Here is a 26,930-nt window from a genome sequence, read left to right on the forward strand (position 1 = left end):
TCCCTCCTGGAGCTCTGCCATCCCTGAGGCCATGACCATTCCCAGGGGAGCATGTTCAGTGCCCCACTGCCCAGACAGGCTGTGGAATGTCCCTCACCAGTGATATTCCAAACCCGTCTGGACACAATCCTGCGCCATGTGCTCTGGGATGCCCCTTCCTGAGCAGGGAGGCTGGACCCGACACCCCACTGCAGTCCCTTTAAACCCGCCCCATCCCGTGACTCTGCAATTCGTGTCCTTCACGTATAAACCCTTCACACATCCCTGCAGCTGGAGCCTCCTCACCGTCAGGGAACACGCGGCTGTTTCCCCCTGCCGAGCACCGGGGCCGCCATGGCGGCCGAGCCCTGAGGCAGCGGGGCCGGGGCCGCGCCATCTTGTCGGGGGCGGAGGAAGAGCCCGTCCCGCCCCGTGCTCTGCCTGCCGGGGCCGCCCGGCCCCGCCGCACTCGCCGCGGAGACCGAGCGGAGCGGAGCCGCAGCCCCCAGCGCCATTGCCGCCCTCAGCCCGCCATGGCAGGTGAGCCCGTCCTCCCGCTGCCGCCCGGGGGGAGCAGCCCTGAGGGAGCGCCTCGCCGCCGCGCTCTCCCTTCAGCGCTCTCCCGCCGCGTTCTCCCGTCATCGTTCTCCCTTCAGCGCTCTTCCCTCGGCGCTTTCCGCCCCTCGCCTCCCGCCCGCTGTCAGCTCCGTGCCATCCCCGCTGCTCGCCCCTCGCTGCCGCGGGCCGGAGGGTCGCGGCTCCCCGCAGCCCCCACCATGTTCGCCGGCCGCGCTTCACCTTGGCCGCCGCGCCGTCCGCACCTCTGCGCTCCTCCTCTCCCTTTCATTTCGCGTTTGCGGGTTAAATAAATAAATAAATAAAGCTTCCCCCGTGCTCCGCGCCGCCGTGTGCCGGCTCGGCAGCGTCTCCAGGGGATGGGGAAGGGGCGCGGGGGATGCTCGGGCTGGCACCTGCGGCGGGGTCACCTGCCCGGCCGGCAGCACCGCTGGGCATCCATCCCGGGGTGGGGGCTTCTCTCTGTGCCGCTGAGGTCATTATATTTTTTTAATTAATTTTTTTTCCCCTTTAATCGGAGACAAAATGGGTGGCAGAGCCGTAAGCTTGCGGATGGGATGGAGAAATGCAGGTTAATTCTCCCCTGGTCCTGAAGGGGTGGCCTCGCTCTTCCTTGATCCTGTTCTCGTGATGTGCTTTAAACCTTTTTTTTTCCCTCTTTAAAAAAATTATTTATTTGCCTTTTTATTTTTATTTTCCAGTGCACGTCGAGGCAGGAAATATTTAAATTTTCTGGTTTTAACTTGCAAGCCCCGTTCGATACCGTGTGTGGTTTTCTTTTGTTTTAAGGTACATTTTGGGTAGGAAGAAGTGATGTAGGTAGTGCAGGAAAATGCCTGAACAAAGCTTGTTGCAAGCCGTTTAGGGTTCCTAGAATAAGGACTAACCACTGTCATACACTCCTGTTATTGGTGCCTTTTTCCTTTTATCCATAAAAGCTGCGAATGAGGCAGAGGCTTTCCAGTTCTACTCCCATCCCTTCATTTTGGAGCCGCGGTTCTCATTTTGTGTGCAGGGAAGGGCAGCCCCTGAGGCACTTTGGGGCTCTCCTGGCCAGGTGAGTGCGGGCTGGGCTGACCCCAAAGGCAGCACAGGGCCGGTGGAAGATTCTGGCAGGGGAGGAAATCCCCCGAGGTGTTTCAGACAAGGTAAAGACCTGGCCTGTTCGTTTTTTCCGCCTTGTCATTTCCCACACGCAGCTGACTCTTGGTGTGAGTTCAGTGCCAGGTAAACGCCAGGCTCTCTGTTCTGCTGATGAGCTTTAATTTTCGATAAAAACACCAAATGCTCTGTATTCATGGGGAACATAATATGTCTGTGTGTCCTCACTGCAGTGTAGCACCGCCAGGCTTGAGCAGGCTTTAAATTACCAGTTTAAGCTTGAAAAAAGAGCTGGTTTGGGTGGTGTTTTTCCTGGCAGGTGGAGTTTGATGCAGGCTCTGAAACGAAGTGGAGAAGCAGAACAAATGCTGGAGTGATGAGCAGCTGATGGGCTGCACGGTGCCAGAGCCAGGCTTAACTGCACACCTCCTCTGCCAGGTGATTTCAGTGTAGATAAAGGATTATTGCAGCAAGGAGCTCAGGTTGGCAAGCTGGAAAATAATCTTGAGATGTGCGGAACAATTGGATTAATTGAGGAGCTCCTGCACCCCTACTCCTGGCTCCCAGTCATGATCCAGATACCTTGAAATTAGAGCAGTGTTAACACGGAGATGCACTGAAACAAATTCAACCTTGGGCTAGCAAGGAGGTTAAACAAGCCCTGAGATTTCTATCATGGATTTAAACAAGCCTTTGGTTTAGTCAAGATGCAGAGAGAACCTGAAAATGTCGTGTCAGAGCCCCGGGGACAGGAGGAGATCACTCAGGGGTGGTTGTGCTCCTGCTGGGGCTTAACAGGCCGAAATCAAATGGTTTAAAATCCATGCCAGGGCTGTGAGCCCTGCCCTGAGCCAGGCTTAGCTCTGCTGAACTCTCTGGAAGCATCACACAGCTCTCAGCAGATGGAAGGAAGGAAGGAGCAGGATGGGATCCGCTTCTCAGAGCGCGGGCCCGTTGCTTCTTCAGCATTTTCAGCACGGAAAGAAAGGATTTGGAGGAGAAGCAGCTGCTCAGTCAGTGCAGGATTTGGTGGGTTCATGGGTGACAGCTCCCATCCCTCAGCCCCTGGCAGTGTCCCCTGGGTGCCCACAAGAGCCTTGTGTTCCTATGGCAGCCACGTCTGTTCAGGGAATTTTCGTGCTCTTTGCCCTCCCTGGGCCCAGGCAGACCTGGGTGCTGTGTGGGTGCATTTAAACCTTGCTGGTATGAGAATTTCTGTCTCGAGGTCGTCTCGCAGGGAGTTGAATTCCAGTGGAGAAGTAGAAATAATTTCTTTGTTGGTATTACTTGGTTGGAGACTTCTTCAGGGGAGGCTTGAGATAATGGCAGTGTTGGAGGAGTATTTCTTTCTGGACAGAAAACTTTGATTGGGAATTTCCCCCACACTGTAAAAAACGCTGCATGGGTATGCAGCTCCTATTCCAAATGCTTTTTAAAAACTAAACTGAATTTTTAATCTTCAGTTCTGCCTGTGTGTTCTGGTTCTGCTGGGGCTGCTCCTGTCAATGTCTCTGTGTGAGCCTCCTAAGAAATCTCATGCTCCAGAAGTTTCTGTTTGGGCCATTTCTTCAATAGGTTTATTTTGCTTTCAAACACTTCTTTATGTGTTTATCCTTACAGGAGAAAATGCAGATGGCTGCACACAACCCTTCTACTTCCATTGGAGCTGATGGTTTATGTGTTGCTGGAAAATCTATTTATATCAAGTGTTATTTATGAAGCCTCAGTGGTCCTGACATGGCCTGACAACAGTTACCATGGGGGTTATTTTACTTAAAAGCTGCAGGAAGACAATATTGACAGACAGGATGAGTAAGAGACAAGCATCCTGATGCAGGGAAGGCAGGAGTAAAATAAATCATTACAAATGAAAGTTCCTGCTGTGTTCTGCAGCCTTCCCGGGGGTGAAGCGTGTTCAGCTTCGTGGGGTGCACGAAATATTTCTGTCACTGCCTGGGAACACATTTGCTTTATGGGCAAATGTTTTACTTGTTATGAGCTGTCTCAGGACAGGGTTTCTTTGACGGCAGGAAAGAAATCCGATGATATTTGGCTGTTTTCAGGTTGTGGGAAGGAAATGTTTGCTGCCTGGATGTTTTTCTGCTGGAGATGAATCTACACGGGGATTTCTTGCCATGGTGATTTGGCCCGGAAAGGAGCAGAGCTACTTCCTTGGAAAGGCACTTGGGGTGTTGGGACATCGCTGGCACTCGCTGGGGAAGGGAGGAGGAGGGAGAGCTGGGCTTGGAGAGCTCCTGGTGTAATTTCATCCCTTCCACTCTGAGTTCGGCTCAGGGGTTGTGTTTTGGGATCATCGGGAATTCCCGCAGCTCTGGGGTTTCTCCAGGGGGACCTGGAGCAGAGTTTGGGTTTTGTGTCCCCACTGTTGTCCCCAGTGAGTCACCCTGGGGGCTGTGACTCTTCCTTGGCCCCGGGGCAGGGCTGGGCTTTGAGAGCTCTGGGGTGGCTTTGGGAAGGGTGGATTGGCCCCAGGCTGCTTTTGGGAAGGATGGAATTGGCCCCAGGCTCTTTGGGAAGGATGGATTGGCCCCAGGCTCTTTAGGAAGGGTGGAATGGCCCCAGGCTCTTTGGGAAGGGTGGAATTTGCCCCAGGCTCTTTGGGAAGGGTGGAATTTGCCCCAGGCTCTTTGGGAAGGGTGGATTGAGCCCAGGCTCTATGGAAGGATGGATTGGCCCCAGGCTGCTTTTGGGAAGGATGGAATTTGCCCCAGGCTCTTTGGGAAGGATGGAATTGGCCCCAGGCTCTTTGGGAAGGATGGAATTTGCCCCAGGTTCTTTGGGAAGGATGGATTGGCCCCAGGCTCTTTGGGAAGGATGGAATTGGCCCCAGGCTCTTTGGGAAGGATGGATTGGCCCCAGGCTCTTTGGGAAGGGTGGAATTTGCCCCAGGCTCTTTGGGAAGGATGGAATTTGCCCCAGGCTCTTTGGGAAGGGTGGATTGAGCCCAGGCTCTTTGGGAAGGGTGGATTGGCCCCAGGCTCTTTGGGAAGGGTGGATTGGCCCCAGGCTCTTTGGGATGGCTGGATTGGCCCCAGGCTGCTTTTGGGAAGGGTGGAATTTGGCCCAGGCTCTTTGGGATGGCTGGATTGGCCCCAGGCTCTTTGGGAAGGATGGAATTTGCCCCAGGCTCTTTGGGAAGGATGGAATTTGCCCCAGGCTCTTTGGGAAGGATGGAATTTGCCCCAGGCTCTTTGGGAAGGATGGATTGGCCCCAGGCTCTTTGGGAAGGGTGGATTGGCCCCAGGTTCTTTGGGAAGGATGGAATTTGCCCCAGGCTCTTTGGGAAGGGTGGATTGGCCCCAGGCTCTTTGGGAAGGATGGATTGAGCCCAGGCTCTTTGGGAAGGATGGAATTTGCCCCAGGCTCTTTGGGAAGGATGGAATTGGCCCCAGGCTCTTTGGGAAGGATGGAATTTGCCCCAGGCTCTTTGGGAAGGATGGAATTTGCCCCAGGCTCTTTGGGAAGGATGGATTGACCACCAGGCTGTGCCCAGGGGCTCCCAAAGCTCCAGGGTTGGGTGTTTCCCTCCTGGGATGAAATTCTCTGTGTTCCCATAGTTTGATTGCTGGGGAATGGCTGGGCTCGAGGTAACTGTAAAACTAGTATTTTAATGAGTTTATCATTAGAAATTCAATGATCTGATTCTCCCCGTGTCTCAGTTCTCAGGCCAGAAGATGCAGGTGATGGTTAAGGAGGGGACAGGGAATGCTCTTAACATCCAAGTGTCTACCCTTACTTATTTCATTTTAATATTATTTTTAAATAGCAGCTTCAAGCGAGAATAAACTTTATCCCGTTTCACTGAAAGGGAATTTCCAGAGTTCCTTCTCAACACGTTTGGGCAACCAGAACATTTAATTATTCCCCCAAAACATACATTACTAGGAAGTAATGTATGTTTTGGGGGAATAATTAAATATTCTAATAATTAAATAATTAAATATATTCTAATAATATTTTCTAATAATATATTATCTTATAATATATAATATATATATTATATATATAATATATATATTATAATATATATAATATATATAATATATAATATCTTCTAATAATATATTCTAATAATTAAATAATTAAATATATTAAATATAGGAAGTAACAAATAAATGTGTGTTTTTAAGAGTGTCCCAGGCACCTTGGGATGGATTTTGGAGACTGATACATCTCTGTCCTCGGAGCCAGGAATGTTTTGATGTTGGACTTGTGTCGGCAAACAAGCTTTGTGTGATAGTTGTGTTTTTAGGAGCAGAGGAGTGCGGTTGTTGTGGTGGAGGAGCTGAGCTGTCCCACAGTACCTGGGAGTATTTCCCAAGCTCTGATAACAACATCTGACCTGCTTTCTGTGTGTTTGGGTTACACAGCTGTGCCCTTCCCCACCAGAGGGGCTCTTTGCATTTGTCACCCACTCCGTGCTCACTGCAGAGTAAAGCTGCTGGAAGAATGGCCTCAGATGAGCACTGGTGGGTGATGCAGGGGCACTGACTCATTATTTGTTGGTTTTGACTGTTGGGAAATGTGAGTCACCGAACTGATTCGGAATTTGATTCTGAATGGCTCCGTGTCCTTCAGTGCTTGTCTGAATTTATATTTAAATCAAACTGTTGCAGGGCTCGTTGGCTGAAGCATTTTGGGAATGCAGGGCAGTGGGAAAGAAAGAAAAAGAAAAAGAAAATCGATTTCAGGGGGGCTCTGAGATGCTCTGACATTCCTGGGCATTAACCTGGGTGTGAACCCAGCGCTTGGCGCTCTCAGTGGAGCGACACATTTTAATGGGCTTTCCTCGTGTTTTGCATGGCCGTGAAACGGCAGCCCAGGGCAATCATGTCCATTTTAGTGCTTTGCTGGCTGTTACCCGCTTGTGAGATTGTAAAAGTTAACAGAACAAAGTGCAGCTTTAATAGGAAGGCACCTTAAACACCAGTGCACTTGGCAGTGTTTATGTGCTGGGGCGGTTCATGGGAATTATCCCAGCCCTGTGCAAATCATGGGTCTGCAATGGCAAGGAAATGCTGGAAGCTTTGCCCACCAAGCCAAATTTGCTGATTGCCCTGTTTTCTAGCCCAGAACCCACCATCTGAAGGGCTTCCTTTTTTTGTGACCTGTTTCCACTTACCTGGAGTGGTTTGGATTCAGCCTCAAGCTGAGTCAGGTGCTGCTGTGTTGTATTTTTACAGGGAATTGTGTGTAACTGTGCTTTTATTGTGTGTAGCTGTGCTTTTACAGGAATTGTGTGTAACTGTGCTTTTATTGTGTGTAACTGTGCTTTTACAGGAATTGTGTGTAACTGTGCTTTAATTGTGTGTAGCTGTGCTTTCACAGGGAATTGTGTGTAACTGTGCTTTTATTGTGTGTAGCTGTGCTTTTACAGGAATTGTGTGTAACTGTGCTTTTAGAGGGAATTGTCCTTTTACAGGGAGTTTTGTGTAACTGTGCTTTTACAGGGAGTTGTGTGTAACTGTGCTTTTACAGGGAATTGTGTGTAACTGTGCTTTTACAGGGAATTGTAACTGTGCCTTTACAGGAGTTGAGTGTAACTGTGCTTTTATTGTGTGTAACTGTGCTTTTATTGTGTGTAACTGTGCTTTCACAGGAATTGTGTGTAACTGTGCTTTTAGAGGGAATTGTCCTTTTACAGGAATTGTGTGTAACTGTGCTTTTACAGGGAATTGTAACTGTGCCTTTACAGGAGTTGTGTGTAACTGTGCTTTTATTGTGTGTAACTGTGCTTTTACAGGAATTGTGTGTAACTGTGCCTTTACAGGAGTTGTGTGTAACTGTGCTTTTACAGGAGTTGTGTGTAACTGTGCTTTTATTGTGTGTAACTGTGCTTTTATTGTGTGTAACTGTGCTTTTATTGTGTGTAACTGTGCTTTTACAGGAATTGTGTGTAACTGTGCTTTTATTGTGTGTAACTGTGCTTTTATTGTGTGTAACTGTGCTGTTACAGGAATTGTGTGTAACTGTGCTTTTACAGGGAGCTGTAGCTGTGCTGTTACAGGGAATTGTGAGTGAATGTTCTCAGCAGCACCCAAGGTCACCGAGGGGATCTGATGAAACGGGCACGTGATTCCCATGTCGTGACTTTCACTTTTTATTTAGGGGCTTGGGAGGGAAATAAAACCCTGCCCTGCAAAGTTAGCAGCCTTTCCTTTTGTGTGCTGGGTGAAACCAAGCTGTCTCGGAGCTAATAGCACTTAGTGGACTCTGCTCTGGGAAGGTTTGAGTTTTTGTGGGGTTTAGGAGTTCCTGTGACAGGAAAAAACAAATTTTGCTCTGTTTATTACTTGTCCTTTTTGTGGAGAATCCTGTATCCAGGCGCTCACCATACCCAGGCAAAGGAAACACATCCTTGTTTTTGCAGGCTTTAAAACACCAGCTCTTCACAAGTTACAGCAGATTTTTCTTCATTTTTTGTGCAGAATGAATTGTTTCTGGAAGGTAACTAAGTCTTCTTGATGCAAGCAGCATTTGCTTGGTCATATTTTAGCAGGTTGGGGTTTTTGATAAAAGCTGACAGATCATGGTTTCCTGACGAGCATTTTGTTGTGTTGAGACCAAACCTAAGGAGTCGTTTGGATTGAGACTGGCAAGAAAGGAATTGGAGCTGCAGGTCCCTGTTCATAGGCTCAGAGTGCAGGGAGTAATTGCTGTGTTCTCACACTGTTCTGTGTCCTTTCATCTCTGGGAGCAATAACAGTTAGCAGTCATTTGCTGATATTGGATGTATTTGCATGGGTGCCATTTAATTTGGTGTGTGTGGGATTTTGGGAGGTTGTGCTGAGCAGGGTCATTATTACCAATATAATTTCACAGGGCTCTGGTCTGCTTTATTCGGCCTGTTGGACACTTGTTATTTGTAATTATTTCAGCTCACCGAGAGATGCTTTTAAAGCTAAAAAAAGAAGAAAAAAGGGGGGGAAATGAGGGAGAGGATTTGGGTTTTTCAATACCCGAGTGTTGGGGGTTTGTTGTAGTCCTGTCAGATGTTTTCCTTGTCCATCTGTCCTGTTGGCAAATAGCGGGAAAGGCAAAGGATGGAGGGCTGAGCTCCTCCTGGTGCAAACACGGTCTGCAGCCCCCTCCTGCAGCATCCCTGTAAACATCGCTGCTAATGAGCTGCTCTGCCTTGGAGGGGATCAAACGCTGCTGATGCTGCTCGTGGAGATGCCTAATCAGGCACAATAGAGCCCGGCCAAGCTGTCAATTAAAGCTCCTATGAAATTGCTGGCTGTAAATGAGCCCGAAGGCACAGAGCTGTCTGAGCTCCCCTCCTTGCCTGTGGGGCTTTGGTAAAGATTTTGTGATCAGTGCTCGCCCGGGTTTGGAGCTCGCTTAGGTGCACTCCATCTGCATTGGGCTTTTTTCCTCATTATTCAAAGGGCAAAATGTGTGCTCGAGTGCTGTTCCTTCGGAGAGCAGCAGCTAAGAAGTCTTGCATTTATCTGATGCCAATTAAGTACGAATAATTGAGATGATTTTGTTAAAAGCAGTGCTGAAACACATCTGCCAAAGAGCCCTGAAGATGAGGCAGCCATTAAGGCACGGTATTAAACCCACAGTATATTGGTTAAAAAGGATTGGTTTACTGGCAGAGATCACAAAGGTAAACTAGAGGTTTATTTTACTAAATTTTCCAAAGAGCTTTTTTAAAAAAAGTCTTCCCAAACCCAAGACATTTTCCTTCAATAACCTATATCTGTTATAAATATTATTGTAAGCAGTGTGAGCTCTGAAAATCCTACAATTCTTTGTGCTTTTCCTGAGCAGCCAGCTGGGTGTTAAACTGCCTGTTCCATTTCTGTCCCTTCGCTTGGAGAAGCCACTTAACCTCCTTTACCAGTTCTGATGCTCACAGGGACATTCAATGCATTAATATCTATTTATTGCATTAATATCTATTTAATGCATTAATATGTATTTAATGCATTCTTAATTACCCTCTCACACAGGGAAACCTTCAAAGCCATGCACTGAGGGACATCCCCGTGTCTGCCTGGTGGCAGCTGGGTCCTGTCCCCTCCAGCTGCCCCATGGAGTCAGGGCTGCAATAAAGAGTCAGGGCTGCAATAAAGAGTCAGGGCTGCAATAAATGCACATTTCTGAGGGGGCTGGTGCAGGAGCTGCTCTCACCTGAGCCTGCCCAAAGGGGAGTGACCCAGCAGGTCTGGCTGAGCCCAGAGCCACTGCCAGGCTTGTTGGGAAATTAATAAATTAGTAATTGCTTGGCTGAACGTGTGGGAATCAAACCCAGGGCTGCTTACGGTTGTTTGCTGTGTGGGCAGGGGAGTAAGGAGTGCTGCTTTGGCTTCAATGTCATTAATGGCAGTAATGATTTAATTTTTCCCCAGTGCCTGTGGGAAACCAAGCTGGGCTTGGTGACCAGAGCTCCTGGGGCAAACAGCTGGGCACCAGTTAGTGCTGGCAATATCAGTTTATTATTGCTAATGCAGTGAATAATGGCATCTGTTGCTGCCGTGTGACCCCAGAGATGCCCTGCCCGTGCCAGCTCCAGCTTCTGCTGCTGCTTTGGGTTTGGCTCCAGGTGAGAACCCCAAAGCCAGAGTGCTCTCAGAGCAGGGACTGCACAGCAAAGGATGAAACGTGACATAGTGATGATGTTTGCCATATGGAAATTGAATTTTGTAACTTTGGCGCTGCCCAGAAAATTCTGTTAATTTTTTTCTTCGCATGTTGGGCTGCTCTCTGAATGAGCATTAGTTTTTATTTTTAATGGTGTACAGGAACCCTTCAGTTTTAGGTTTTTGAAAGGCTGGATTGCAGGAAAAGCAGAGACTCCTGAGAGTCCCCCTGGCCCTGCCCTCAGCCCCAGGAGCCCTGGGACGTTTCCTCTGGAAGTGCTGTGAGTTCCCTGATTATTCCCAGGAAAGATTGTGCAGTAAATCCCAAAGGAGCCAAAGGTCACTGAGCAAGAAGGGCACAGCTCTCCCAGCTGGATAATTAAAACGAAAATTAAAAAGTGTGCTAAGTTGAGATTGACTTGTGGCCATGCTTTGAAGATTAAAAGGGCTTTTTTTCATTTCGGATGCAGGAGGTTGGGATTGGTGGGAGGAGGAGGAGTTGGGCTGGGAATTACTGAGCTGTGAATGCCAGGTTCACTGCCCAAAAACGATGGATATCTGCTCTTTCCCCCCTCTTTTTACAGCATTTAGTCTTGCAGCTGGAGCTTTCAGCCTGGGTGATGCAGGGTGGTTTTTAGGCATCCGAGCAAATGACGTCTTGAATGAAAAAGTAAAGAAATGATTGTGCTCAGAAGTGTTTTGCCTTTGGAAAATTAAACCAGCAGCGGCTTCTGCTGAAGGGTGGCACTTCCCATGGTCTTTGTACTGCCTGCTGGATTTTTCTGTGCAGTTCTGAAGCAAAAGTAGGGGCAGAAAGGTGAAATCTGAGTGTGCAGAGTGACCGTGTGCGGGATTTGGAACGGGAGGGAGCTCCGAGCCCATCCAGACCCACCCCAGGCTGGGCAGGGGCAGCTCCCACCGTGCCAGGGTGCTCCAGGCTGCCCTCGGGCACTGCCAGGGCTGGGGATTCCGGGAATGGAGGGTAATGATGTGTTCAGGCTAATCTGGGAGCACACACGGTAATGAGTTCAGGTTCACTGCCCTCGCCCTGCCTGCTGCTCGGGCTTTGCTCCTGTCTTTTCCTGCGTTTGAGCTTTTGCCTGTAATTACAGGAATACCTGGAGCTCCAGGAAAGGAGTCTGGCTTAGTTTATGCACAGGGTGGATACAATAACAGGTCCCAAAAATCACAATTCTCTCCAGTAATTTTGGAAGTGCTTTGATCTGTGCCTGTGGAGTGCAGGGCTTTGGCTTCACTATTCTTCTGTTGTTCTTTCTTGACAATGATTCTTTATTTCTTGCCCAGAAATCAGCCACAGGTATTCTTAAAGGCACTTCCCTCTTGTAATGACCTTTTTTACACGAACTCTGTGTGTGCTTTGATGTACATCTCAGATCCTGGGTTCTTCTTACAAGCATTTAAAAATGTACTGTGGCAGGAAAAGTTAAAATAAACACCTTAACAATGCAGGCTGTAGATGAATTGGGGATTTAGGAACTGAAGCTGCATTGTCCAGCTGGAAACGTGGAATTCCTTGGCCATGGGTTGCCCCAAGGTGTCCTTTCTCTGGGGAGGGGGATTTGTGGGTTCAGGGGGACAGGGCTGGGCATCGCTCCCTGCATTACCTGGGGACTCTCAGAGCAGTTCCAGTAATTCTGGTGTCGATTTGAGTCAGCACTAGGGAAGAGCAGTGATGTTTTCATGTTACGGCAGATCTTCTGGTAAGTGCTTTTTCAATTCGTAATTCAATAATTTATAAACACCACTGGAAATTCGAACTCAATAGCAGAGTCTTTCTGCTGTTCCCAGTTGTGGGTGGAAGTGGATCTATTTATTGTCTCGTGTGTGATGCTATTTTCTGGCTGTGCTGTGTTATGTTAAGTGTGTTCTGGAGGATGTTCAGGGGAGGCTGCTGATTAAATAAGCTGATGTAAAAGATCACGAATTTGCCGTGGCTTTGGGAGGAAGGATCCTTAAATTGGGAGATGGCTGCAGGGCTGTAGTGAGGGGGCTCATTGAGCTGTCAGAAAGGAAAGCTGTGCCTCTCCCCAGCACTGCTGGCTGCATCTCCCTTCCTTTTGGGGCTTTTTCTTGTTCTTTCTGAAGGATCAAAGGAGGGGTTTGGTTGTCAGCTGTTGGCAGTGCCTGGCTTGCACTATGGTCGTTTTGGTGCCACCCCTGTGCAGGGGGAATAGGGGACTTCAGAGAGGGATTTTGTCTGCCCAAATGCTGCAGAACTGCAGAGAAGAAATCCTCAGAATAACTATTCCAACTCTGAACACTGAGTTGGAAAACCAGAATTTTCAGCTATTCTGGTTTAGAATTTTCAGCTATTCTGGTATAGAATTTTCAGCTATTCTGGTTTAGAATTTTCAGCTATTCTGGTTTAGAATTTTCAGCTATTCTGGTTTAGAATTTTCAGCTATTCTGGTATAGAATTTTCAGCTATTCTGGTTTAGAATTTTCAGCTATTCTGGTTTAGAATTTTCAGCTATTCTGGTTTAGCATTTTCAGCTATTCTGGTTTAGCATTTTCACTAGTTTACCAGTGTGTGTCCAAGAACGAACAGAACTTGGCTGAAGTGTTGGTTCATCCTCAGAATGAACACTTGAGTGTCTGAGAAGAAGGCAGAAAATTGCATTTTCTCATCATCATCAAAGTGAACTCCTCCTAGGAGTAACATTTCCAAGCAGTAGAAGTGCTTCCAGCAGTTTGCATTTCAGGTATTGAGCAGGAACCAAAAGCGATGAGCAGGGTGGGATAAATGCTGTGCTGTGCAGCCCCAGAGCCCCGAGCTGTTCATCCCCACCTGGCTCCACACTGTGCAATATTCAGTGCATTTTGGATGAGCATTCCCTGCAGTGAGGGCAGCCCCTGCTCACTGCAGGGAATTATCTGTCCCCACATCAACCCTGGCAGCTGGGATTGGAGTGGAGGCACCCAGATTAGCAAGTGGTTGCTTTGGATTGAGTGTAAATGCAGAGTAATCAGAAATTAATTGTTTGAATGTTGAAACTCTCTCCGCTCGCTGATGATGAATTTTGGAGCGATTAGTTTTAATTGCAAGGTAAATAGACGAGTCTTTGATTGCATACTGAAGAATTTTAATTGCATTGAACTCAGTTATACTTTGAACTGTGATGTTCAGGGCAAGAAGTGTTTGAGCCCCTGGCATTGTTTAATCCAGCTATTAAAAAAAACTAGTTGGATTAAACAGCAGTTGAACGTTGGGGTAAAAAAGCAAATGGATTATTACTTCTTTCAAAACCTAAAGCTTTCCTCTTGCTGTTGATCACTCACTTCTTTAGCTCCCTGTGAGCACATCAAATACCTTGAATCTAAAACAATTTCCAGCACTTTTTTCCCTAAAGTGTTACAGATCAGTGCTCTTCAGCCAGTCTGGGTGCAGCAGTTGGTGTTTTGTGGTCTTAAAGTTTGGTGATGTTTGTGTTAAGGTCTCTAAGGTTTCTGAATGTTGAAATTGAGATATCTGTGTGAAAATGTTTGGGAGTCAGAAGGAGGGAAGGGGAAGGAGAGGAAAGGAGGGGTGGTGGCCTGTTCTGGTTATGGCCTCAGGATCAGTTGTGGGGTGATGGTGTCTCATTAATCCTTTGGGAAGGGCAATGGGGATGAGGGAAATGACCCAGTGATGTTCAGGAGTGTAAGGACAGCCCGAGGCAGGGCTGTGCTCCCACACAAGAGTAATGGGGCAAGGAGATCCATGGGAAGCAATTTTAGAATGCTGGAATTGTTTAGGTGTCGCTGAAAGACACGAGAGAACACAAGCACACCACCACTCAAGGTGAAGGGAAAAAAAGGAAGTTTTATTCTCTGACTCTAATATTTATAGCTTTACAAAAGTGACAGTGGATTGGAAGGTGACATTGACACCTCTGCAATGTCACTGGTCAAACCAACAGTCTATCAACTCTCTCTTCCTCCATAAAGGAATGTAAAACAATGAGTTATTTACAGAAAGTGTGTGAAAAAATTCACTCCAGGAATGTCAACATCAGAAGGCTTAGAAAATCTTAAAAAAACAGGGTGACATTTAGGTTGGAAAAGCCCTTGGAGATCAAGCCCAGCCATTAAGGCAGCCCTGAGCCATGCCCTGGATGCCACATCCCCAGGGCTTTTATTCACCTCCAGGCACAGGGACTCACCCACCTCCCTGGGCAACCTGTCCTAGTGCTTGGCAACCCCGGTTTCATTTCTGGCTGGTTTTGTTGTTGCTCCAGGCTTTCCCCTCTGCTCCATCTCGCTGTGCCATCACTGTTACTCAGCGTTTTGCCCTGGGGAAGTGGAGGAGCCCCAGAGCCCTGAGGTGTTTCGGTTCCCTGGGAGCCTGTGGGTCACTGACCCTGCTGAGGGTTTGTGCGGTTTGCTGCTGCAAACATCCATCGGGAGGCTCGAAAATCAAATCCCTGTCCTGATTGCAGCTGCTGCTGGGAATCCTTGTGCCATTTTCGGGCGCTCTGCCGGGGTGCCCTCCCCAGGATTCGCCGCTTTGCGTAAACCCAGCGGAGGCGTGGAGTAACGGGGGAGTAACCGAGGAGTAAGCGGGTGCTGCCTCCTGCCCTGCCCTTGTGTAAGCGTGGGCTGGGAGCAGTTACACAATGGGCAGGTACAAAGAGAGTATAAAAGTGCTCCTGGGGGATGGATGGATGTCTGCATCCTCCAGATGCTGCTGCTGCTGCGCCTCCGAGAGCTCGCTGCAGGTTTGCCTTGCTGGGGATGGTTTGGTTGCAAAAATTCACTTGGTTTGGTGTCAGCATTATGAAATAAGAAACTTAAAAATGTGTGTTTGCTGGTGTTAATAACTAACTTTGTGTGTCTTAAAGTTTTAAAGGCTTAATTTCTCATTTTAATAAGAGATATTTACTATTTCCATAGTATTTGCTTTTTTTCTGTCTATCTGTAAAGTTTGCTTTCCTTTTAATCTTTAAAACGGGAAAAATTTATATGATATTTATAAAAGAGATTTTTAAGGATAAAGATATTTATTTTTATAAATATCTTTAAAAAAGATATTTATAAAAGAGATATGATATTTAGTAAAAGAGATTTTAAGGAAGCTTGAGCACAAAGGTACAGCATCTTGGTTAGTTTCTGAAAGTTTGTTAATTCCATATCTAATAAGTGATGCTAAATGGAAGTGTTTATTTCAGACAGGTCTCACTGATAACTCGGTGTAAAACTCCTCAAGTGTGGGATCAGTTGCTGGGTTTGTGTTGATTACTGGGCTCAAGCTGTTCCCTTTCCAAAGGAGCCACAGCGATGCCTCAGCCCTTGGGAAGAGCTGAAAAATTGGCACATTACCTCGATTTACTTAATAAATGGAATTTTCCCTGGATGAGTCTCCAACTCCACCTTTGTTTTAACGTGATTAAAGTCTTGGAAAGAAGGGAGCTTTCATCAAAGTGCCAAGTCCAAGTACAAAGCAGGCTGAGAAAGGAGCCAGTGTGAGCTCAGGTTGCTTTGAGGGCCGTGAAGGAGCTTAACGAGCTGTGCATTAATATTGGTAATAACAGCGAGGTATTGGAATGCCCAGATTATTAATTCTCCCCAGGGACACCATAAGGACTCCATAGCATTATAAATAATCAAATTACTGTGTGCCATACACTGAGGTGTGCTGAGCTCCAGGGCACTGAGACAGGATTTAATTTTTATTTACCCTGTTCTTTGGAATTTCATCATTCCTGCCCACTGGAGGGGTCTCTGGGAGGGTGGCAAATGCAGTGCACAGAATTTGGGCAAAACTGCTGCTTTTGGGCCAACAAAATGGGAATAATGGGGTGAAAGATGAGTGGGAGCTGCTTGGCCAGCAGTGCTCTGATCAAACAGGGTGGGTGATGCTGGAAACAGCCAGTTTTGTTTAGAATCACCTATTCTGGTTTAGCATTTTCAGCTGTTCTGGTTTAGAATTTTCACCTATTCTGGTTTAGAATCAACTATTTTGGTTTAGCATTTTCACCTATTCTGGTTTAGAATCACCTATTCTGATTTAGAATCAGCTATTCTGGTTTAGAATCACCTATTCTTATTCAGAATTTTCAGCTAGTTTGGTTTAGAATTTTCACCTATTCTGGTTTAGAATCACCTATTCTCATTCAGAATTTTCACCTAGTTTGGTTTAGAATTTTCGTCTATTCTGGTTTAGAATCACCTATTCTCATTCAGAATTTTCACCTAGTTTGGTTTAGAATTTTCACCTATTCTGGTTTAGAATCACCTATTCTCATTTAGAATTTTCACCTATTCTGGTTTAGAATCACCTATTCTGATTTAGAATTTTCACCTATTCTGGTTTAGAATCACCTATTCTCATTTAGAATTTTCACCTATTCTGGTTTAGAATTTTCACCTATTCTGGTTTAGAATCACCTATTCTCATTTAGAATTTTCACCTATTCTGGTTTCGAATTTTCACCTATTCTGGTTTAGAATCACCTATTCTCATTCAGAATTTTCACCTATTCTGGTTTCGAATTTTCACCTATTCTGGTTTAGAATCACCTATTCTCATTCAGAATTTTCACCTATTCTGGTTTAGAATTTTCACCTGTTCTGGTTTAGAATCCCAGCCTAACCAAGCTCTCAGTTAATAACTTGACTAACCAAACCTCAGTTTTTGGAAGCTGTGAGATCCTTTGGTAAACTCCTCATTCAGCTGGATTTGAGTCCCCTTCTCAACAAGCTCATTCACACAGGGAGTTAATGAGATTTAGCTAATGTGCTTTAAATACGTGGAAGGTTTGAGCTCGGCATAACTTTGCTGCTTAGCTTTGTGTAGACTTGCCCTAATAACGTTGGTCAGTTATTAAAGCACCGCTCTGGATGGCAGTCAAAATACCAACTACTTAAAAATTCATTAGTGCCTCCAAAGAAAGAATTTGTTTGTGCTTTGAAGAGCTGAAGAAAGAAGCTTCTTAAAGCGCCCATCAACTCTTTTTAAAGCCTGAATTGAGTTTTTTAGGAGTCTGATGTTAGGAAGTTTGGGTGTGTGGCAGCATTTTATTGTCTCTGCAGCAGGGAAAGATGAACTGTGTGGTGTTAGGGTGCCCATCAACTCTTTTTAAAACCTAAATTGAGCGTTTTAGGAGTCTGATGTTAGGAAGTTTGGGTATGTGGCAGCATTTTATTGTCTCTGCAGCAGGGAAAGATGAACTGTGTGGTGTTGGGTGAAATTTGGAGTCTGCTTTTCTTGTGGATGTGGTTCAGTGCCAGGGGAAATCTCGGAGCAGGTAGGATGTGCTGGTGGCATTTCAGTGCAGCTTCAGGTGGTGGGAAGGAGCTGGAGAAGTCCCTGCTAAAGATAAATCAGGAGAGAGGTCCCTGCTGAAGATAAATCAGGAATTTCCTGGGGCCAAAGAGAAGAGGCTGCTCCAAACTCCCTCCGAGACTGAAGCAGGAGGGTGGCTTTTACACCAATAGAAAATGAAGTGTGTGGGTTCTGGGCACCCTTTTCACATGTGTGAGATGGGGAAAATGCCCTGGAAGGCAGGGAAAAGCCTTTGAGGCGCTCCTTGGGTGTGTGGGCAGCGGGTGGGAGCCCACAGGTGTCCAGGCACAGCTCTGGGATGGAGCAGTTTGGATTTGTGGCTGTGGCTCTGCAGGCAGGACTTGGATTGCATCCTTTGAGTATTTGTCGGGCTTTTTTCACCTGGGTGATGGGAGGTTTGTTAAAAATTGTGGAATTTTTAACTGGGGAGAGCCGTTTTTCCTAGGCAAACACGCAGCACCTTTGGGCGCCTGTGAGCAGCAAAGTTCTCCTTTAAGGGAGTCGCTGTCCCTTTGCGTGTCTGCTGCCAAAAACACAATCTCACACCTTGGCTGTGTCCAAACACATCCTGTGAGTCCCAGAGGTGCCAAACACCTGCAGGTGCCAGGGAGGTGCTGAAATTCCTGAGGGACAGATGCTGGCTGAGCATCATCTCTGCTTGCGGGAGAAAGTTGGTCTGTTCACACCAGCCTGACAGCTCATTAAAATAATAAATTGATGATGGTAATTAAGCAGCGACCTTAATTTGATTCTAATCTCCTCCGTGGGTGCAGCAGCCAGAGGATTTTTGGCTCCTGAGCCGTCTGTGCCAGCCAGGAAGGTCCTGCTTGGCTGTGACAGGGGACAGGGCCAGCGTGGGCTGTGCCACCCCAGCTGCTTTTGTCACCACGCTCCTTGTGCTTCCTTTGGGAATATTCAGTGTGCAGCAGGAAGGGCCACCAAATCCAGGCCAGGGTTGTCTGAAGGGACAGGGAAAGTCTGAATTATTTTGGTTGTCGCTGGGTGGTGGGAATTTAGGATCCAGCTGGAATTCAGCCTTTGTGGTTTTAGAAGGGTTTTGGTTTGAGTTTGGCAAATAAGGGAACACACGGGGCTGGTTTCGCTTTGGAAAAACTGTAATTTCCAGGGCTGGCAGTCATGGGGGAGCCTGAGCTCCCTCCAGAGGGTTGAACTCCAGGTCTGCTCATTGCAAATGAGCTTTACAGCAGCACTGCCATGTCCTGGGCATGGCCACGGCCCGTCCTGCTGCTGCCAGGCCAACAGCACCTGGCAAAGCATTGACCCTTCTAAGAGGAGTTAAAAATCCCCAAATCAACCCAAAATGAGAGGAGAACCCCAAGAACTTCCCAACTGCCTGGAGGTCAGGTGGGCTTTGTTTTTGCCAGGCTCTGGATTCCAGTATTGATGTTGAAAGCCTTGAGCAGGGCAGGGAGGAGCTGCCGCAGCCTGAATCTGATCCAGGGAATGTTCTGGGTGTGCTTTGAAAGGAAACAGTGCGTGCAGGGCAGGTGTCAGTGTCCCCCTTATGGCCACTTTTCCTGCCAATGAACTCTTTGTGTCCGTCTGCACCTTCTGTCCTGCCCAGTTACCCCTTGGGCCTGCTGAGGAGATGATGAAAAAGGATTTGTACTGACTCACAGGCAGTTGGTACCTGGGGAAGTGGGAGCTTTGCTTTTCTGGGGCGGATTTTCCTGTAGGAAAACCTTTGTGCTCCAGGGCTTGTTTTTATTTGTGGTGGAGGTTCCAGAGCAGAAACTTGCAGGGAGAAAAAGAGCATTTAAACGCATTGTAGATCTCCAGATCTCTGATGGGTTTCATCCTTTTTCCACGAGCTTTGGTTTCAATGCAATAGCAGCAGCCTTGGCAAAGGGAAGGTGTGGAGGGTGGTCCTGGGAGCATGAGGAGGGGGTGTTGTGTCACACCAGACCCTGTCCCCTCTCCTGTCCCCTCCTGCTGCCTCTGGGGCTGGAGGAGCTTCGTGCTGATGGTGGAGGTGCAGGGTGGCCTCTCCCTGGCCTGGCTTTTCCTCCTGAACTTGCCCCTTTGTGTAAAGCCCAATCTTATCTGCAGCTCTGTAAAGGCCTGGCCTCTCCTGGGGTGACCCATGTGGGAAGGGAGTCCTGGCAGAAATTCCACTTCCAGCTTCCCATTGGACCCCAGCCTGCAGGTGGTGGCTTGTGCTGAGTGTACCTGCCCCGTGCTCAATGGGCTTTCTCTCTTTTGTGTTATCTCTTTTGTGTTATCTCTTTTGTTTTATCTTTCTCCAGGACTTTTCAGCTCCCGAGGAGCTGGATTTGCTCTGGAGGGCTGTAAAAGCTGACTCATGGTGGTGGGAGCTGATAAGGAGTGATCTCTGAGAGAGCTTCAGGCAGCAGCAGAGTTTATCTTCACCTCTCTGACACTCCTGATTGCAGAATCAAAGCATTCCCGAGCCCTCTGATGATCATTCAGTGCAGTTTTAATTGCCGGGGAGCAGCAGGAGGAGCTGGTTTGTGTTGGAGCAGCCCCTGGGGACACAAACCCTCCCTGTCCTTGGGAGGGCAGCCCTGGGGTTCTGCCTCAGTTGGGAGCTGTCTGTTGGGGCATTGTTATTTCAGCTCTGGAGCCAAGGCAAGCTTTGCAATTCCCAGGGCACCCTGGAGCACATCCTGGCAGCTCCCCTGGCTCACTTTCATTTATTGCTCCTCCTGAGGGAGGTGTCCTGCTGCCCCTTCCCTTCCCAGCCTGACGAACTGCCAGACTCAGCCTCGCCCGTCTCCAGCTCTGATTTTCTTGGAGGATGCACCACGTCTGCACTGGCAGAGAAAGGCAGATTCTCCTCTCTGGTGTGCTAGGAAAAAAAATAAATCCTCATTGTTGTGTGAAAGCAAACAGAAAAGCCCTCCAGAAATCCCAGCCCAGTGCCCCCAAACCTTTGAGCAGTACCTGTCTCCTGTGCCCTGAGCTGCTCTGTGAAAATGGACATTACAGCATTACAGGCTTTTTCCAGAGCAAGAACAGTGAGTGTTCAAACCAGTCTCCTTCACTCTTCAAGTGAGAACTAATTAATTATGTGCCTTAATATTTACTCTCATAAACAAATCTTAACTCTGATTTGCAGGCACTGCCTTCCATTCCATGTTGATTTAATTAATGCTTCAAGGGATCCCAGTGCCCAAATTGTCTTTTTTTATGGAACTTTTCAGGAGATGCCTCCATTGCTTTGAAAGTTTTAATGTTTCTTTCACCTCAAGGAACCAGAGTTTTCCAGCAAGTGGGCAATTAACAGCTATTAAGAGGTTCTAAAATATTAGTATTCATATATTAGTACAGTCCTGAATTGCCCTCAGCAGAAGAGTCTTTCTCGAGTTCAGTTATTATTGCAATTACAGTAGACAGGAGCTGTGGGCATTTCCTGAGCACCATCTGGAAGGGAGACTTCAGGAAAAACCCAAATTCTGCTGCTTTTTTCCCAATCCAAACCTGTATTTGAGTGTCCCTGAGCTGTGTTCCACCTTGGGGTTCAGCTGAACCCGTCATTAACTTGCTTTTGAATTCACACCAGTGTGAGTGGGTTCTGCTGCCTGGACGGGTGCAGAAAATTCCACTTTTTGTGCCTTTCAGGAGCCATTTTTGCAGGTTCTGTCCTGTACTTTCACCTGTACCTGACCTGCTTTCACCTGCAGGTGCTGGCAGCTGCATTCTCTGTTTAAAGCTCAGTAAGCACAGGCTGCAAAACTTGGATTTTCTGTGTGTCCTTCTTCTTCATAAGTTTGGGTGGTATTGTGTAATTGGATAAAAAAGCCCACATTGCAGACTTGGAGTGATCAGTTACTGGGTTAAAAGTCAAAATAATTTGAGTGTCATCTCTTAATTGAATAGAAAGAGAGTTCACCATTTTGTGACTTGTTAGTAGAATGCTGTAGAACTCAGAACTTGAACTCTCATCTCAAGTGCCTTTAATCCCAATTTAACCAGAAGTAAAGAGGCCAAGAACCATCATATGGTGAGGAGCAAACTCAGGACCCTTCAGATGATGAGCCTGACTTATTTCCCTCCTAAAAACTCCAATTTCTCCCTTCCCTCGCAGGAGCTGTTGATGGGAAGGACGCGCTGATGTCCCAGCTGGATTTCTGAGCTCCTCAGTGACTCCTGGAGCTGCTGCTGCTGCTGCTGCTGGAACAAGGAGCTGTCCTTTGCTCTTGGGCTGTCCCAGAGGCACCTCCTGGGTGCTGCATGCAGGTCCTGGACGTGCTGGACACCATGGGGATTGGCAAGAACACCACGGCCAAGTCGGTGGAGGCAGGAGGGGGCTCCACGGAGGGCAAATACGAGGATGAGTCCAAGCACCCCACCTTCTTCACCCTGCCTGTGAGTGAGCCCAGGGCAGGGAGCAGAGCTCCAGGTGTACAAACCCTTCATTTCCATGAGCAGCCAGTGACAAAGCTCTGAATATTTGTATATAAACACAGCCAGCCCTGCTGTGTGTGCTCATTCCCTGTTCCCAGGACAGGCAGCTCCCCATGGTCAGAGCAAATACGAGGATGAGTCCAAATAATGCTCCAGGTGTAAAAACCCTTCATTTCCATGAGCAGTCAGTGACAAAACTGTGAATATTTGTATATAAACACAGCCAGCCCTGCTGTGTGTGCTCATTCCCTGTTCCCAGGACAGGCAGCTCCCCATGGTCAGAGCAAATAGGAGGATGAGTCCAAATAATGCTCCAGTAATGCTCCAGGTGTACAAACCCTTCCATTCCATGAGCTGTCAGTGACAAAACTCTGAATATTTGTGTGTAACACAGCCAGCCCTGCTGTGTGTGCTCATTCCCAGGACATGGAGCTCCCCATGGTCAGAGCACCACAGAGGGCAAATACGAGGATGAGTCCAAATAATGCTCCAGTGATGCTCCAGGTGTACAAACCCTTCATTTCCATGAGCAGTCAGTGACAAAACTGTGAATATTTGTGTGTAACACAGCCAGCCCTGCTGTGTGTGCTCATTCCCTGTTCCCAGGACAGGCAGCTCCCCATGGTCAGAGCAAATTGAGAGTGAGTCCAAGCACCCCACGTTCTTCACCCTGCCTGTGAGTGATGCTCCAGGTGTACAAACCCTTCATTTCCATGAGCAGTCAGTGACAAAACTGTGAATATTTGTGTGTAACACAGCCAGCTCTCTGTGCTCTCTGTCCCTGCTCTTACAGAAGTGATGCCTTGCCATGCTCCTCTTGTTTTCTGACTAAATGTCAGAGCCAGATCTCAAGTACCCAGAGAGAAAATGATATATGAGGTGTGATGGCAGAGGAAATGTTGATTTTACCTTCACCTATTTCTGTTTTTGTTGCTTTTGAAGGTTGTGATAAACGGCGGGGCCACGTCCAGCGGTGACCAGGACACAGAGGACACGGAGCTGATGGCCATCTACACCACGGAGAACGGCATAGCAGAGAAGGTACTGGGGCTGAGTTCCTGTGGAACAGGCTGCCTGGGGCTCCCTGCTGCTGGGAGCTCATTGTTGGTGCTTTGCTTTCCTGTCCCAGAGCTGCTGACCTGCACATCCCCATCTCCCCAGGCCCTGCTGCCCTCGTGACTCCTGGTCACACTCTGTGGCTGCAGCCCTCGGGCCGTGACTCAGGAAGTGGTGGGAGCAGTCCGTGCCCTTGGGTGGGATTTTTCCAGCTTTTTTCTCCATTCTTTCATTCCCTGGGTCTGTTCAGTGATGATCCTGCGAGCTGAGATGGTGTGAGTCTGAGCTTTGTTTAAAAAAAAGGATGAGGATTATGGTAAACTGAACTTCCAAAATGTTCGGTCCAACTGGCTTTTTTGTCTCTGAAAAGCCTCAGCATGACTCAGGTTTCTCAAATGCCGTGATTGAAACAGGAACAAAACTCCTGGTTCCAAGCAGGGACACCATGATGCTCCTCCCTTCAATCCATGGTTTCTTTGGGTTGTTTTTGTCTCTGAAAAGCCTCAGCTAAGTTTCTCATGAAACTTCATGACCTAAGTTTCTCAAATGTCCTGATTGAAACAGGAACAAAACTCCTGGCTCCAAGCAGGGACACCATGATGCTCCTCCCTTCAATCCATGGTTTCTTTGGGTTGTTTTTGTCTCTGAAAAGCCTCAGCATGACCCAAGTTTTTCAAATGTCCTGATTGAAACAGGAACAAAACTCCTGGCTCCAGGCAGGGACTCCATGGTGCTCCTCCCTTCAATCCATGGTTTCTGCTGGGCCAAGGATGGCACCAGGGGATGCAGTTCATGTTTTCCCTCCTGAATTTCAGATCTAAACCATCCCCTGAGCAGCCAGAGGTCTGTCAGGGCCTGGAGCCGCCCAGCTCAGCCTGCCCAGGTGCCTCTCTCACATTTCATGGGCAGATTTTTGTTACCTCTCAGGGGTTTGAGGGCTGGTGTTTGGAGCATGCTGGGGCTGGAGTGGAGAGGCACAATCTGATAAAGCCTTGGGCCAGAGGTGTTGGGGTGAATTGTGCAATGAGATAAGCCATCTCCAGACACCTCAGTGTTCCTGCTTGGCCCAAGCTGGGGTCAGAACTGGGGTGATGGAGAATAACTCACCTCAGAGAGACCTGGAGCTGTGGAGGAGGCGTTTCTCCTGGAGTGAAAGCTTTGCTGTGGCTCCCAGTGCAGGAACAGGGTGGGCAGCCTTGGCACAGGAGGTGCCCAGTGCCAGCCTGGAAGGGGCTTGGAGCACCCTGAGACAGTGGAATTGTTGTTTTCATTGTTGTATTTTCCAGAAATCTCAAAAAAAGCCCTCAACCCACAGCCTAATCCAAAATAAACCCCTCAGTCAGCTAAACCATCACCCAGTTCCTTCCCTCATGGCAACAAACCAGTTCTGGCTTCTTGTACTATTTTAAATTTGTAGGATATTGTTTAATAATAAATCCAAAACTACCCCATAGGACAGAAAATGAAAGACACAGTTCCTAAATGTGTGGGAACTGTTCAGCACATGAAAGGAATGTGTGGAGTGGCACTGGGCCCTGAGGTCCTTGCAGCCCGGGCAGGGCAGGGCCAGGCTGGACATCTTTTTATTTATTTGGGAGGAATTTTCCTGTGGAAAGGGTGGTCAGGGGTGGGAAGGGGCAGTGGTGGAGTCCCCATCCCCAGGGGTGTTGAATTGGAGATGAGGTTGGTGATGCCCATGGTGGTGCTGCTGGTCAGAGCTGGGCATCTGAGAGGGCTTTTCCACCCTCAGCTGTTCCATGGCTCAAATTCCTGTTTTTTATTTCACGTGGTTTTTTTAGAGAATTGTCTCAGGAGAAGGTTGGTTCCTTTTCCAGCCCATGGAAAGCTGTCACTGGTGCTGCAGGAGGGGAGAGCATTGCCCAGAGTGCTTTCAGGAGTTCTCTCACATGAATTTCTGCATTCTGCACTTCTGTGCAGCACCCTCAGCACTGTGCCCGCTTTCAGCCCCCAAATGGGAATTTTCCCAGTGGATTTGTTCTCCCAGCAGCAGGCTGGGGTGGGAGGGCAGTGCCAGGCCCAGTTTGGCTGCTGGCAGGGCAGGTGGCACCGAGAGCAGCCCAGCCCTGGCTGTGGTGGGCATTTTTGGGGAAGTGGAGCCCATTTGGTGGGCATTTTTGGGGAAGTGGAGCCCATTTGGTGGGCATTTCTGGGAAATGGAGCCCATTTGGGGCAGTCACGAGCGTGGCAGAGCTCCCAGGCTCGGAGTGAGGCAGCCCCACGTGGGCTCACAGCGTCCTGGGCTGGATTAGGGCACAGCAGCTGTTGTGCAAGGTCATTTTTGAGCTGCTTGCTCTGAAATTACAACATCTGATACTTCCTCGTGCTTCTGTTGTTGTGCTGGGGCTTTGCAGCGTTGTGGGTTTGTTCTCAGGAATTCCCAAACCAGATTTTTCAGTTATTTGTGACAGAGAAAGGGCAGAGCTGGCCCTTGTTTCGCTGGGGTGTTGATGTGTGAATGGCTGTGCTCACTTCTCCACTGGCACTGCCAATGGATTCCTGGGGGAATTGAAATTCCTGGGGGAATTCTGCCCGGCTGGTGGAAATTGGTTGGGGATTAATTTGGGTGTAATAAATAATCAGCATTTTTCCTGACTGCATAAATGAGGGGGAAGAAGGGAAATGATGAATTCTTTGGCTAAAAGTGGTTAACCAAGATGGAATTGGGTAAGAGCAGAGCAGGGAAGCAATTATCATAATGAGGATTTATTTTTGCCAGCGATTTTGGTCTCTGGTGCAAGGACAGAGCTCTTCTCCTTAGTTCCAATTCTTCCCTGTCTTCTTTTTCTGTTTGTTTTTGTGGTTTTGGGGTTTGGTGGGGTTTTTTAACAGCCTTGTCATGCTGAATCCATTTTTGGGCACCTTTTGGCTGCCAGATCAGTTCTGTCAGAAATCAGCAATTATAAATAAATAAGCAGGGAGTGTTCAGAAAGGAACATGCTGGCTACAAATTCAGGAGCTGGATGGGAAAGGCTTTGAAATTGTCCCAAACCAGAGTGGCTGAAGCAGCCTGGGGGCTGAAATTCCCTTTATTCTGTGCTGCACTAACCTGCTGTGCCCCTGTTCCTGCAGAGCTCCCTGGCAGAGACCCTGGACAGCAGCGGCAGCTTGGATGCCCAGAGGACTGACATGATCTACACCATTGAGGATGTTCCTCCCTGGTACCTCTGCATCTTCCTGGGCTTGCAGGTACATCCCCAGGCAGAGGCAGCTTTTCCTTCTGGGGCTTCCAGATTTATCGAGGATTTTCTGTGCAGGTCATTGTGTTTGTGAGGTTTATCCTTCTCCACTCTCGCCTGGGTGAGGAAGGTGTTGGGAGGTTTTTTTCTGAGGCTGATCACACTCAGATCATTGCTCTGAGAATGATTTGAAGGAGATGTTAGGAGGTTTTTTCTGAGATTTTTCACACTCAGATCACTGCTCTGAGAATGATTTTGAAGGAGATGTTGGGAGGTTTTTTCTGAGGTTGTTCACACTCAGATCACTGCTCTGAGAATGATTTTGAAGGAGATGTTGGGAGGTTTTTTCTGAGATTTTTCACACTCAGATCACTGCTCTGAGAATGATTTCAGTTTTCAGCTCATGCATTTGTGAGAGTCACTCCAATATTTATTGAGCTAAAAGCTGCTGTTGGTAAATGAGTGAGCAGAGGCTCAGTGGAGGCCCTCACAAGGGACATTGGGCACCTCTGGAGATAAAGATGGGGAAATACACGGGTTTAGACCTGAAATGCTGAATATTGAAGCTGCTGCTGCAGTTATTTCAGTGCTGAGAGCATCACCCTGCACCTGGCTTGCCCTTGGAGCAGCAGCAGGTGCTTCCTGCAGCTCAGCCCCTGCTCCAGCGCCACCTCCTTCCTTCCCTCTGCAGTGGCAATAACATCTGGCCCACAGGAATGCTGAGAATCTGGTAATCTC

At 47.9% G+C, this 26,930-nt stretch overlaps 1 protein-coding gene across 2 annotated transcripts in view; it reads left to right on the forward strand.

Moving 5' to 3' along the window:
* Nucleotides 1–412: 412 nt before the first annotated feature.
* SLC23A2 (solute carrier family 23 member 2) overlaps nucleotides 413–26,930 on the forward strand; it is a 57,116-nt gene continuing 30,598 nt past the window's right edge. Inside the window, exons 1-4 of one of the 2 annotated variants that reach the window (XM_064730937.1) lie at nucleotides 413–519; nucleotides 21,620–21,900; nucleotides 22,882–22,980; nucleotides 26,086–26,202. In XM_064730937.1, coding sequence (XP_064587007.1) covers nucleotides 21,766–21,900; nucleotides 22,882–22,980; nucleotides 26,086–26,202 — 351 coding nt within the window. In that variant the 5' untranslated portion in view covers nucleotides 413–519; nucleotides 21,620–21,765. Of the gene's footprint in view, nucleotides 520–21,619; nucleotides 21,901–22,587; nucleotides 22,616–22,881; nucleotides 22,981–26,085; nucleotides 26,203–26,930 lie in introns of those variants that run through there. The other variant, XM_064730938.1, reaches the window with a different exon arrangement.

The sequence above is a fragment of the Zonotrichia leucophrys genome, chromosome 22 (assembly GCF_028769735.1).
Source record: "Zonotrichia leucophrys gambelii isolate GWCS_2022_RI chromosome 22, RI_Zleu_2.0, whole genome shotgun sequence".
NCBI lineage: Eukaryota > Metazoa > Chordata > Aves > Passeriformes > Passerellidae > Zonotrichia > Zonotrichia leucophrys.